Genomic DNA, 12359 nt, shown 5'->3' with positions numbered 1-12359 from the left:
GGTTTACAGACTGAAGGGAAATCTAGTGATGGACAAAGAAACTCATCCATGTGATCTTTCACAGGCTTGACTTACATTTTGATCTGCAATATATTGGGAGTAATAAGCTGTGGTGGTTATCATCACTCAGATTTAACAATACATTTGAAATGATCTATCTTTGTAAGACATTTCTTTAAAGCCACTATCATATTGGCTACTTTAAATTATCCTGGAAACTGAATTCATGGTGTATGCTGAACTACAATTTTTCCTTTGTTCTCATAATTTTGTCATGCTCTGCTGCTTAAATTTCATTAATACTTGTGAACATAATTACCTTTTATAACCGTAAAATTAAGACTATGTGCTAAGCCCTGTGAAAAAATATGGCAAATCACATTTAAATACCAAACCAAAGATAACAATTATATGATTGTAAGTAATTCATTAAACTGCAAACCTAGAAAATGCTTTTATCACATTTCCATAAGGTTGGATAAATGGGTGGGGAAATGGAAGGGGGTGTGTTCGTTGCTCTTCCAGAAAGAGTTTAAATTCCTAGAGACATGCGCACTCGACACGAGATTTCCTGTGCGCCATATTGGAATGCTCTGGATTCAACAGTTCGCCGAGAAACGGCTCACGTAGAGGAACTATCTCGGTTTCTTCAGCCTTTCCCGGGATTTTTAAACTTCTACTCAGCTTCTCACACATTCACGTGAGTCTTGTAGCTCTTGTGGGTGCCTGTCTGCCCTTATGCGAGAGAGTGTTTGGGAGATTTGTAACGGTAAAGTTAGATGGATCCTCGGGTGGCTTGGATTCAGCCCGAACAGAAAGGACCTGCCAACGCTTTATGGATGCGCGTATGGGAAACCTCGCAAAGGCGAAACCACTGTCACCCGCTGCGGGTGAACACACCTGCGTTGGCGGCCGGTTTCATGAAGCAGTTAACGCTGGTTCACACCAACACAGTTTTAAAACCTATTAACAATTTCACCAAACAGCCTTGCAATGATGGTGGTGCCATGAGATCTCCATACGCATGTTCTGGTCCTGCACCTCTTTATGTCACCCCTGTCGAGGTCAACGGCTGTGATTCTTTATCACCTCAATCTTCAGCGGATTCCGAAAGTGACAGTCCGACATCAGATTCATCATCTACTACTGGTGACGGTATGAGCTCAAATCCAGCCAAAATTCTCTTTAACTTCACTGAACATATGCATAATGTCAATAATTGTTTACAACAACAACATTATCAGCGGCTACAGACTCAAATAATGATGGACAACCAGCTTAAACACCATGCAGAACGAAAGCGACATGGCAATAAAGCGAGCACACATGGAATGAACCACTTTCTGTCCCACTCTAATGACAGTTATTTAAGTGGGACCCCATGGGCAACCAGAAGATACAGTCTAGGTATTAATGGGTAAGAGTACTTTCATTAATATTGGGTGACGCTTTTCACTGTAGTTTATTTGCTTCTTTAACTTTGCTTAGTGTTAGTAGGTTGATTAGTGATGTCAGTTAGTTGTGCATCGGCCTTTGGCGTGTTGGTGGGAAAAAGGGACTAGGGTACTTGCTTAGTTCTTGCTGTTTAGATGTCTATAATAACTGCTGAGCCAGATCGGCATTTTGTTTGAAATACTATAAACCAGAAGTAAAATGTATTTAAGTAACTAACTAACATTTGGTCTGTGGTGTTAACTGAGCCCACAAGTCCAAAGCAATGTGACAAACTGATGAGCCAGACAAACAAGCTTAAAGTCCTTGGAACTGAATGTGTTTATAAGCATATAACTATTACAAGGAAAACTATGATGATCAATTAAGGAAAACTTTTTCTCAAAGGTCACGATGTAATATATTTGCCATTGATGCAGGTCTGTATTAGTTCATCACTTTTGAAATACTGAAATATCTTTTGATTCTATATTTAGAGGGTCACAGGGCTTACAGTGAAAATATGAATGTTTTTTTCCTCATATAACCACAGTTGCATTACCTTTCTTTCACAACCCACAATGGTTTTGGTACTAACATGAACTAACAATGAACAACCAGATTTTTATGAACTAACATTAATAAAGATTCATAAATACTGTAAAAAAAAATTATTGATCATTGTTAGTTTGTGTTCGTTAATACATTAACTAATGTTAACAAATGATACCTTATTGTAAAGTGTTACTGAAATGGTTAATTCAAAAATGAAAACTGATTTTATTTTTTACTTTTGTAGAATGTCCTGGCCACTTTTTCCATATTCTTGATATCCACCCTAGCTCTCTATGTGAGCTTTTGGATTCCTAAACGGAGTTAGGAATTGAGTTAGCTTTTTCCCACAATATCAATTTATTCCACTGCACAAAAATGTAAACTTTTCTTAGGAAAAATAGTCCTCATAATCCTCACAATCTCTCTGTGGTTAAAAGATTTTCAAACAGATGTTTGGTTCAAACCCAAGCTGTCAAACGATGTCATTCTAGAGACGAAGCAGATTTTCTGATTTTGATTAAATATTACAAATTTACTTTGTGTATTTACTTGCACCTAACAACATAGCTTAAATGGTGTAAATTTTTAATTAATGTGGAACTTGTTCACGATCTGGTTCTCAAGGTCATCTCAGACTAAATGAGTATGTTTAAACGCACATATGCAGAAAGTCTGTTATTGCGAGAGAACTGCTTAAGACACAAAAGTGACATTTACATTTAGCATTGTACTCAACCCTTATACAAGTTGTGTTGAGTAAGCAGCTTTCTCCACACCTTTCCATTACTTTAGTGATTGGTCTTTTTTCATGCACATACACACCCTTCACAAACCTGTATGAACATCACTTATTCATTATTATGGCATTGTTTTCTGGCAGAAACATCTCTGGTCCTGTCCCAATAGCCACACTTGTGGTCTTTGCACTTGACCATTTGTCTACTTGCTTGATGTATTTCCTGTATTTGGTCCAGGTGTTCAAGTAAGCATGAAGACCACAATAACTTTTGATTTCCTGATGTAACACATTTACAACATTGTACAGTAATGTTTTGCAGAGCTTTATTTACACTTTATTACTTTTATTTTAATTTTCAATACTTTACATTTTTAAAATAAACTACATATGTTTTCAGTAGTCTCTGAAAACAGAATTTAGTAATTGTAAAAAATAGACAAACTGTGTACCAATAAAGTGGGCAACACTTAATGTTTTGCTACTGAATTAAATGCAAGAACTAATTTAACTTGCACTGTAAAGTATTTCTCGACATTATGCAATTTTAGGGCACATGAGTTCCTTAATGTATTATCGCATGCACTTCACTTACCCTCAAATACCTCTCTAAAGTGTGGATTTAGTGTGCATTAAGGAACTTTACTGACCTGAGACAGTCTTGCGCATTTACTTACAACCCCGGCATATGCCTATTATGAGATCAGATGCACACAAGATAAGGAAGTTTTTTTTTTTTTGCCGTTTTGCACTAATGCTGTATACATTTAGTTATGTTCTGAGATTTTACCTGGTGTCTGTTCATACAGCTCCAGTTTCATGTTATTCATATCGTACGTCTTCAATTGTAAGCAAGTTGTTGTAAGGATTGTGATGTTTATCTTCCCCAGCCTGCATGAGGAGATTGTGGATTTTTATCATTTCATGTCCCCACGCCCAGAAGAGGAAGCAATGAGGAGAGATGTTGTCAATCGTATTGAAGCTGTAATCAAAAATCTGTGGCCTACAGCAAAGGTGAGTCCAGCACAGAGAGATAACATGTTGCTGTTTGACATTGGCGTACATTTACTTTACCCCATGCGGCTCTGACATTCTGACAAACAATCCATCTTCAAGGCAACTAACAGAGACCGTAGATGGCAAACACAAAGATTCATTAAAGGTCTAAAAAGACTTGAGGTCCTCTTCTGTTCAGATATTTAGGTAACCCCTACCTCAGAAAACCAAGTCATCAAAGTATATTAGGAAAGGTGACCAGGTTTAAAAAAATTTGGACCACCAAAATGGACCCTGAATTTGCTCTTTTAAAACCGAATGTAATGCATCACTTCCTCAACCCATATACAATGTGTTGGGGAGTCAGTACTTTTTCAGTGAAGAATTATTACCTCATATACATGCATTCCTTAAGTACAATACTCTCAGGTCTAGTACAGAAGACCTACAAATTCATCTTAAGATCTTAAGAAGGAGAGGTGACATTCAGTCTTTGCTTTTCTTTTGAGTGTCTGTCAAAGATTGCAGTGTAAACTGCACATACTAGTTGATTGCCAGGTCTTTTTAAAGTGCCATTTCATCTTTCAGGTTGAAATATTTGGCAGCTTCAGTACAGGACTTTATCTCCCTACCAGGTATTGTATATTATTGTTTACATATGTTTGAATTTGCAGTGTTAAATGGAATTATTTTATTGATATTGTGTGATTTTTGTCCCTAATTGCATTATGTAGTGATATTGACCTGGTGGTGTTTGGAAAATGGGAACAAGCACCCCTGCAGCAGCTGGACCAGGCCCTCAGGCAGAACAACGTTGCTGAGCCCTTCTCAATCAAACTACTTGACAAGGCTACGGTTAGTCATTCTCAGCCTTGTTGTTCAGTGAGCACCTGGTATAGTCCTTGCCGAGTTCAGACTGAAATGATCAGGGACCTATTAAATGCATGTTTTGTACTGCATAGTTGTGCCTGAGTCTTTGCAGCTTGTTCATTTTAACTTTTTGGACTTTTGAATTTTGAGTTCTGAAAGTTAAAGTATCAACGTTTGTTGTCGTAGTAGTATGTCAAGTTCTTGCATTTTTGATTTCTCATATCAACCATTTTAAAATCTTTTATGAAGTTAAACAACAAATTAATGAACATGTAAGCAATGTGGGGGATGATTGTGAATGACAATGGCATTCAAGTGCAGATTCTGTACAGAGCTACATATTAGTTTCATAATTGCACTTAGACAGAATCTCTACGCTTGCAATCAGGGCTGCTATTGATGTGAAAGTACACAGGGACATTTTTTTTTTTTTTTTTTTTTTTTGGTTTGCTGGTGATTTGTAAAAAAATAACAGTAATAATTTCAATACTAATAATGGCCATCTTTCCAAATACTAAGAGGAATCATTTTAGTAATCAGTCTTTTTCTGTACAGGTACCAATAATTAAACTGACTGACAGAGAGACAGATGTGAAGGTAGACATCAGCTTTAATGTTGAAACTGGTGTCAAAGCAGCTCGGTTTATCAAGGATCATCTTAAGGTGAGAGCTTGCTTTAATTCATTTAAATGAGCACGTTGAGCCCACATTAAGTGCTTGATTTGATGCTGTTGAACTGAAAACATGTAGCCACTGAATCTTGTGTTAAGAACTGATTTTCATTGATATTGAATGATTAATGTACCGGTAGCCATATCCTGGCCAAATATGAAAATATAAATGTTTCTGAGTGAACCCACTATGTGCTGCCATTCTTTGATTTCCTCTTTTAAATACAGAAATACTCAGTGTTGCCATACCTGATCTTTGTGCTGAAGCAGTTTCTGCTCCAGAGAGATCTGAACGAGGTGTTTACGGGTGGTATCAGTTCCTACAGCCTCATTTTAATGGCCATCAGCTTCTTGCAGGTGAGGCACCTGAAGAGTTGCCCGGTATCTTTGTGTTGTGCTTTTATGCATGTCGTTTTCCAGCCGGTGTCAGTCTCCTACTAATTGATACCATTTATCCTCATTTTGCATTGAGCCATTTGACTGTAATATTATAATGGTATTTATCCATTGGGAACCTTGACGTTCATGATTGATCAGATATTTAAAACAAATGATTGATTTGGTCATTTAATTGTTACAATAAACAGAAATTGTCTTTTGTTTGTTTCAGCTCCATCCCAGAATAGACTGCAGAGCTTCTAATATAAATTTGGGCATCCTGCTCATTGAATTCTTCGAATTGTATGGACGGCATTTTAATTATCTGAAAACAGGCATCCGTGTGAAGGATGGAGGAGCGTATCTGGCCAAAGAGGAGATCATGAAGGTCATGGAGAATACATACAGACCCTCAATGCTCTGTATTGAGGACCCAAACTTACCAGGTATGAGGGCAAACCACTATAGATCAACCAGTTTTATCCCCTTGCAATGATGGAAACTAGTCGGTCAAATGTATTGACTTTTTTGAGATTTATTCTTGATGATCTAGATGTCACAATCAAAAATGCAAGTGGCACAGAGTACAGCTACAGAAAAAAAAGCATAGTTTGAAAAGCTGTTAATGCAAATTGAATTGAAATTAAACTAACCTTAAGCATTTGAACAAATTATTCTCTGTTTGTTAGGAAATGATGTCGGCCGGAGCTCTTACGGTGCCATGCAGGTGAAGGAGGTGTTTAACTATGCATACCTCATCTTGAGTCACACTGTATCTCCACTATCCCGCTCCTACCCCAACAGAAATATGGAAAGGTTAGTCCCAGATGAGTCCAACTATTGCTCTTAAATTAAAATTGCAGCCACAACCATTTCTGTGCTGCTTGAATATTTTTAGCCAATGACATTTTAAAGACTTAAAGGGTTAGTTCACCCAACAAAAGGAATATGCCATGATTAACTCACCCTCATGTTTCAATACTTGCATTCATCTTCGGAACTAAAATGAAGATATTTTGAATGAAACCTGAGATTTCTGTCCCTCCATTGAAAGTCCATTTTACCAAAACTTAGGTGCTTGATATTTCATAAAGAGATCTTAAAAGAGATCGGCTTTCCTGTAGCTCAAACAGTAGAGTGTTGGCGCTTGCAACGCCAAGGTCATGGGTTCGATTCCCAGGGCCCATTTAAATATTTGCATGATCTCATTGGGGTCTGCGTGGTCATGAAATTACAACTGTACATAAATTACATACATTTAGTCAACAATTGTTTATATTATTTTACTTATTATTATTATTATATCTTTTTATATTTATGTGAAACTACCATGTTCGTTCATCCATTCAGTCCTGTGATGTCACTGCTACATTATGCTTAATGCAAAAATGATTTCCATTGCTATTATGTAGGTTAAAGAATTATTACTATAATATTGTACTATATATACAGTAACTACCAATGTTGTTCAATATCTTGTTTCCCTTCACAAATGAGTTTTTGGTTCTTTAACATGATTAACTTTTCCGTGCACTGAAATCTGTCAGCCTCATTTTGTTGGAGAAATAATTTTTTACACTTTCAATCTTAAGCACATTGGGACGTATCATTAAAGTGACCCAGGGAGTAATTAGCTACAGGGAGTGGATCATTCAGCAGTGGGGGAACAGACACAATGCCAAGATGATTGACATTAAAAGTAAGTCATTTGAATCACAAATTATTATAATAATTTTTTTATGCTTTGAGGATGAAGGCCAAGTTGATTTTGACAATGTTTCTGGTCATTTTAGTCCAGAATGTTGTAGACTTGGAGAAGACCTCAAGTGAGAAGCAGCAGAGAGACTCCTCATCACCACTCAGTGCTGGTTCACCTGTGTCCCTGTCCAGCCTTCAACAGCACTCTTCATCATCTTCCTCTGTGTCCTCACTGTCTGGGAGTGACGTTGTAAGTTCCTGGTGTAGTTTCTTGAAGAGAACTAGATATGAGTTTGCAAGAGAATTCATTAAAGGCACTGTCAGTACACTTCTGCATTAAATCCAATAAGTCAATCCATACAAAACCATTAAAGAGATAGTTTACCCCTTATGAAATTTCTGTCATCAATTACTCACCCTCAAGTTGTTCCAAACTTGTATACATTTCTTTCTTCTGCTGAACACAAACAAAGATATTTTGAAGAATGTCTATAACCAAACAGTTGATGGTAAATGGACTGCATTTATATAGCGTTTTCACAGACCCAATGGCCACCAAAGATGGACCCCATTGACTTCCATAGTATGAGAAAAAAAAAAAATACTATGGAAGCCATTGGGGCCCATCAACTGTTTGGTTACCCATATTCTTCCATATGTCTTTTTTGTTCAGAAAGAAGTTCATTCAGGCTTGGAACAACTTGAGGGTGAGTAAATGATGACAGAATTTTCATTTTTGGGTGAACTAACCCTTTAAGTTTGCTGTCATTACATTTGGACTTTCTACATTTACATCTGCCATTTGAGGTTGTATTTTCTTTATCTCTCTCTTCATCTCTTTCTCTACCAGGATTCTGACACGCCGTGCAAAGCTTCAGTTCTTCATGAATTCTTTCCAATGTCCTGCATGACTGATACCAATCAGAAACCACAGATAAAAGCAAACTCATCTGGAACTTTTCTGCACTCTGGATGTCAAGTAAGGCCAACATTCCTCTGATTTTTATTTAATTTGCCCAGTCATTAGAGAATGAGAGGAAGTCGATGGCTGCGCCCGAAAGCTTAGGCAGCTGACTTGATGCCTCGCTGCCCTATCAGGCAATGACTTTGCAGGCAGCTTTTGCGCACAAAGGCACCTAACTGATTTTGGACAGACTTCTGAGGCAACAAAATGGAGAAAGCTTTGATGAAAACACATCAACACAAAATACAAATTTCTCACTAGAAATTACATCAAAAGTGGAAACAGTCGGTCACAAATGCACATTTACACACAAACTGACCACCAACCACAACTTTCAGACGCCATGTTTATTTTTGCTAAACTGTCATAGAATTAAATGCACAGTAGTGTGGGATATCGAAGGATACATCTATGCTGCCTTGATCTATCAAAAGAAGGTATCTTAGTAGACAGAATGTGGCATGACTATTGGATTTGGACGTGTCTTGTTGCTTTCCTACCTCCTTATCTTGCCTGTGGAGACAGCATTTTTCAGCTTTCGGATGCAGCCAATATGTCTATCAGCATTGCTGATAGACATATTGGTTCAGCAACACTGATTCAGCAACTCGACTCACATCATCCACCATGTTTTTAAAAGAACTGCTCTTATCTTGGAGTCGTCTACATTTTAAGCGGTGGCAGAACGGGTTATTTATTTGAGCATCTTCCTCCTTTAACGGCCATTCAAAGGAGTCCTTATGTTCTGACAAAATACATTTTTGCTTGTTTTAAGTTGCCCAGTGGAATTCCAGTTGTGGTTGTATTTACCCATGCACTGTTTTGTATTCCCTCTTCCTGTTTCAGTCACACCCATTACCCAGCAAACAGTGTATGGATGGTTTGACTCATATGAATGGAGTACTCCATTTGTCTCCTGTTTACTCCAGCTCAATACCCAGCCAGAGTCACTACACTAATGTAAGGGACAAGTATGATCATATTAAATTCCTAGATCATATTAATGTTTGGGTATTTGCTTGTTTGTAAGGGTTTTAAACTACTCGTTTTCTCTCTCCCCCCCTCTTCAAATATCCCATTGACAAAGATCAAATTACCAAGTAGTTCATAAAAAAACAAGGCAGTGTTTGATGTAAATTGGGACTACAAATTGTGGGTAACGCTTCCTTTTACAGTCCTGTTACCCATGTACTTACTATATACTTATTATAGTAATTACAATTACTGGGTAATAACTAGGTACTAACCCTGAACCTACCCCTAACCCATGTACTTACCTTATATTAGCCAGTACTTTCTAGGTAAGTACACTGTAAGTACACGTAAGTACTGTACTGTAAAATGAAGCGTTACCAAATTGTGTTATTTTTCATAGACATGCTACTGGAAGTAAATATTGGTATTAAATCTTCAGTCCGTAGCTTTTTTTGGGTTAAAAATGATCCAAAAAAACATATGAGAAAATACATAACCAGCCAGTGTTCAAAACTATCTGCTTGCCTTAGCTCGATTCAAAGCAGTAAACTTGTAATAATGTTTTTAATTCCAGTGGTACTGGTGGATTTCCGCGGGAGATTCGAGCATGTCTTTGTGTCATTACGTCACATCTGTACACATAAAGGAGTCTCGGCTAGTAGGCTATATTGCGTGTGAGGATGCTGGAGGTGGAGATTTATAGCCTTTTCTCACAGCACTTGATATAATTAAACTTATCAATTTGATGGCGGATCCAGAAAGGTTCAAACGACAATCACCAGTGACAACTGGAGACTAACCCGTTGTAAAATGCAAAAGACTTTGTTCGGACTTCGGAGTGGCTAACTTAAAGAAAAAAGAGACTACAACCGGACCCATGCGAAAACAAGGATACATATCGGAAGGACATTACATGTAGTCACGCAATGCTGACGTTGTTAACATTAACAATTTGAGAAAGTATAATTTGCATGGTTTTGCGTGATATAAGCGATTTTTAGATTTAATCAGCGCGATTTACTGCAATGTCAGAACCAGAACAAAAGTGTATGTTACTTACTTGTTCAGATGACATTTTCCAGTGAAAATTATTATGTTGGTAACATACTTCCAAAAAGAATATGTGATTCTGAATGCCAGTATCCACACCGGCACGGTGATTGACAGCTGCACACTCTCCTCAAGCATTGTGTTCATCCGCGCTGTGTCGTGTCGAAGTACAACTTGCGTAAAGTTGATAATTCCGCGAATAACTGCAATTGCAGATTTCGAACAGAGATGGCGACAAAGAGCTGCTTTAAATTACCAGGACTCAAATTTTGGAACCTGACCCAAACAAAATGCTGCTATTTAGTTACAGACTGATGGATGTAGAGTTTGATGTTGTTTTCAGTCCTTAACAGAATGTTAATGCATTAAAAGTTTGCAGTTAAATCTATTTTCTGTAATAGTTAAGTTACATTGAATATATGGACCGTTCTAGTTTCATTTTTATCAGTCAACTTAGGTTGTTTGTGTTGCCTAAAGTATTGATAAATGCTTGCTGCTGGCTGGTATCACACTTAAAATACTTGTATGTATTGTTTCAGAATGGCCAGAGGTTCAAGGGGCCTCCACACACTAATTGTTTAGAGCGTAACATCGTGCATGTTCCCAGAGGACATCATCCTCAGTATGGCCGTAACAGCTGGCGTCGGCGTCGAAGGGACACTGTTCCCATGAGCCTCAGCAGATAGTGCCAACCACTTGTCTACCACTTCCACTTCTGCCCAAGACAAAGAATGTGGGCCACATACCTTTGTTTTTCTAGGTCAAAGGTAACACTTCTGTTTAAGATGGGCACCGTCTGAAATTGCACTTTGATTTGTTTTGTCTAGTGCTCTTCCTGTGACTACACATTTAAATGTTCCTGTTTTCATTTGTACATATTCCTACTTACTTTTTGTTTTCTTCGTATGACAGTGTCTAATACCTTTTTTTGTTTACTGATACTTTTAGTTAATTTCTCATTTATTGTTTTTCAGAATATTTTTGATAACAGAAATCTTGTTGCGGTACCGCTAGGCTGTGATTGCTTTTGTACTGTAAATCTTTACGTAATATACTATCTTTGTGCAATATTTTTATTTTATTTTAGTTCAATTTTAATTTTCTTAAATTGACATTACACTATGGATTACTTTGTATGTACATGTTATTTTATCATGTTCAAATCCATATCACAACCAGTTTTATTGTTGGGATTGTGGTTTTGTGCATGTTAAAATCTTGTGTATACTACATATTACTTGCTATCTGCTGGCCTTTCAGGCATGCACTTAAGTTTGTAACTTAACATTTGCTCTGTATCAAAATCATCTCCCCTCTCAGACTTGTATACTGCCATCCATGTTGCGTGTAATTTATTTAACACTTTAAAAAGTATCTGGTGAATTACTTGAATATCTTGATTAACCAATTAGTATTTTCTGGTGATCTCCTGATTAAGGACATACTATTTTTCTACAATTTAAAGAGTTTTTTATCAGTTCCATATTCTCTTGCATTTCACTTTTTCCCCCCACCCTCAGATGCATGTAATAATCAAAATGTGGTCTTCTCGGACTTTCTATTTTACCACAAGATGGCGACTCTGCGTCCACCTAGTATATTTATTTTATTTTATTTAAAAAGAAAATTGCCATGAAGCTCACCATGCTTGTACAAAACATGTCACACAAAAATATTTTTGTTCCATAATACACTTCATACATTTTTGCATGAAAACCTGATTCTAGTTTCTAAGGCCTCACTGATTCAAACAGATTCCATTTTGACCATTTTCAGTATGGTCCCGAAGCCAACTCTTAATTTCACTAGATGTTCTGAGAACGCTGAAGATTTGATCACCAGAGAGGCTTTATTGTTACAAGTGTCTTGAAAGTGGAGTTTTGTGCCAATGCAGTGATTAAAATCAAGAAATGAAACACTAAAGGATCTACAAAGTCCTCTCACCTGAATGCAGGTGATGTTTGAATGTAATGTATGATGTCTTAAGTTTAAGACTTTTTTTTTCTCCGATATACATTTTTTATGTATGTTTTGT

The 12359-nt window shown here is 37.1% G+C and overlaps 1 protein-coding gene across 3 annotated transcripts; it reads left to right on the top strand.

Moving 5' to 3' along the window:
• The first annotated feature begins 563 nt into the window (after positions 1–563).
• LOC130090089 (terminal nucleotidyltransferase 4A-like) lies at positions 564–11435 on the top strand. 3 transcript variants are annotated; one of them, XM_056257703.1, is made up of 13 exons: positions 564–1417; positions 3613–3736; positions 4307–4353; positions 4453–4573; positions 5144–5251; positions 5488–5616; positions 5870–6083; positions 6327–6453; positions 7230–7336; positions 7431–7582; positions 8186–8314; positions 9146–9259; positions 10864–11435. In XM_056257703.1, exons 1-13 carry the CDS (start codon positions 780–782, stop codon positions 11008–11010), a joined length of 2157 nt encoding a protein of 718 aa, XP_056113678.1. In that variant the 5' UTR covers positions 564–779; the 3' UTR covers positions 11011–11435. The 3 variants fall into 3 exon arrangements, with proteins under 3 accessions (XP_056113678.1, XP_056113680.1, XP_056113679.1); XM_056257705.1 differs by lacking the exon at positions 9146–9259 and having other exon boundaries at positions 10932–11435; XM_056257704.1 differs by lacking the exon at positions 9146–9259.
• Positions 11436–12359: the final 924 nt, after the last annotated feature.

The sequence above is a fragment of the Rhinichthys klamathensis genome, unplaced genomic scaffold (assembly GCF_029890125.1).
Source record: "Rhinichthys klamathensis goyatoka isolate OS25496 unplaced genomic scaffold, OSU_Roscu_1.1 h1tg000006l_1, whole genome shotgun sequence".
NCBI classification, from domain to species: Eukaryota; Metazoa; Chordata; class Actinopteri; order Cypriniformes; family Leuciscidae; genus Rhinichthys; species Rhinichthys klamathensis.
The sequence above is the reverse complement of the archived record's forward strand: the minus strand, read 5'-3'. Positions and strand labels throughout refer to the sequence as shown.

Excerpts from the sequence above, each read along its gene's own strand:
- LOC130090089 (XM_056257703.1), top strand. The coding sequence starts at position 780 with ATGGATCCTCGGGTGGCTTGGATTCAGCCCGAACAGAAAGGACCTGCC. Across the intron at positions 4,354-4,452 it reads GGACTTTATCTCCCTACCAG|TGATATTGACCTGGTGGTGT; the intron begins GTATTGTATATT and ends TGCATTATGTAG. Across the intron at positions 5,252-5,487 it reads TTATCAAGGATCATCTTAAG|AAATACTCAGTGTTGCCATA; the intron begins GTGAGAGCTTGC and ends TTTTAAATACAG.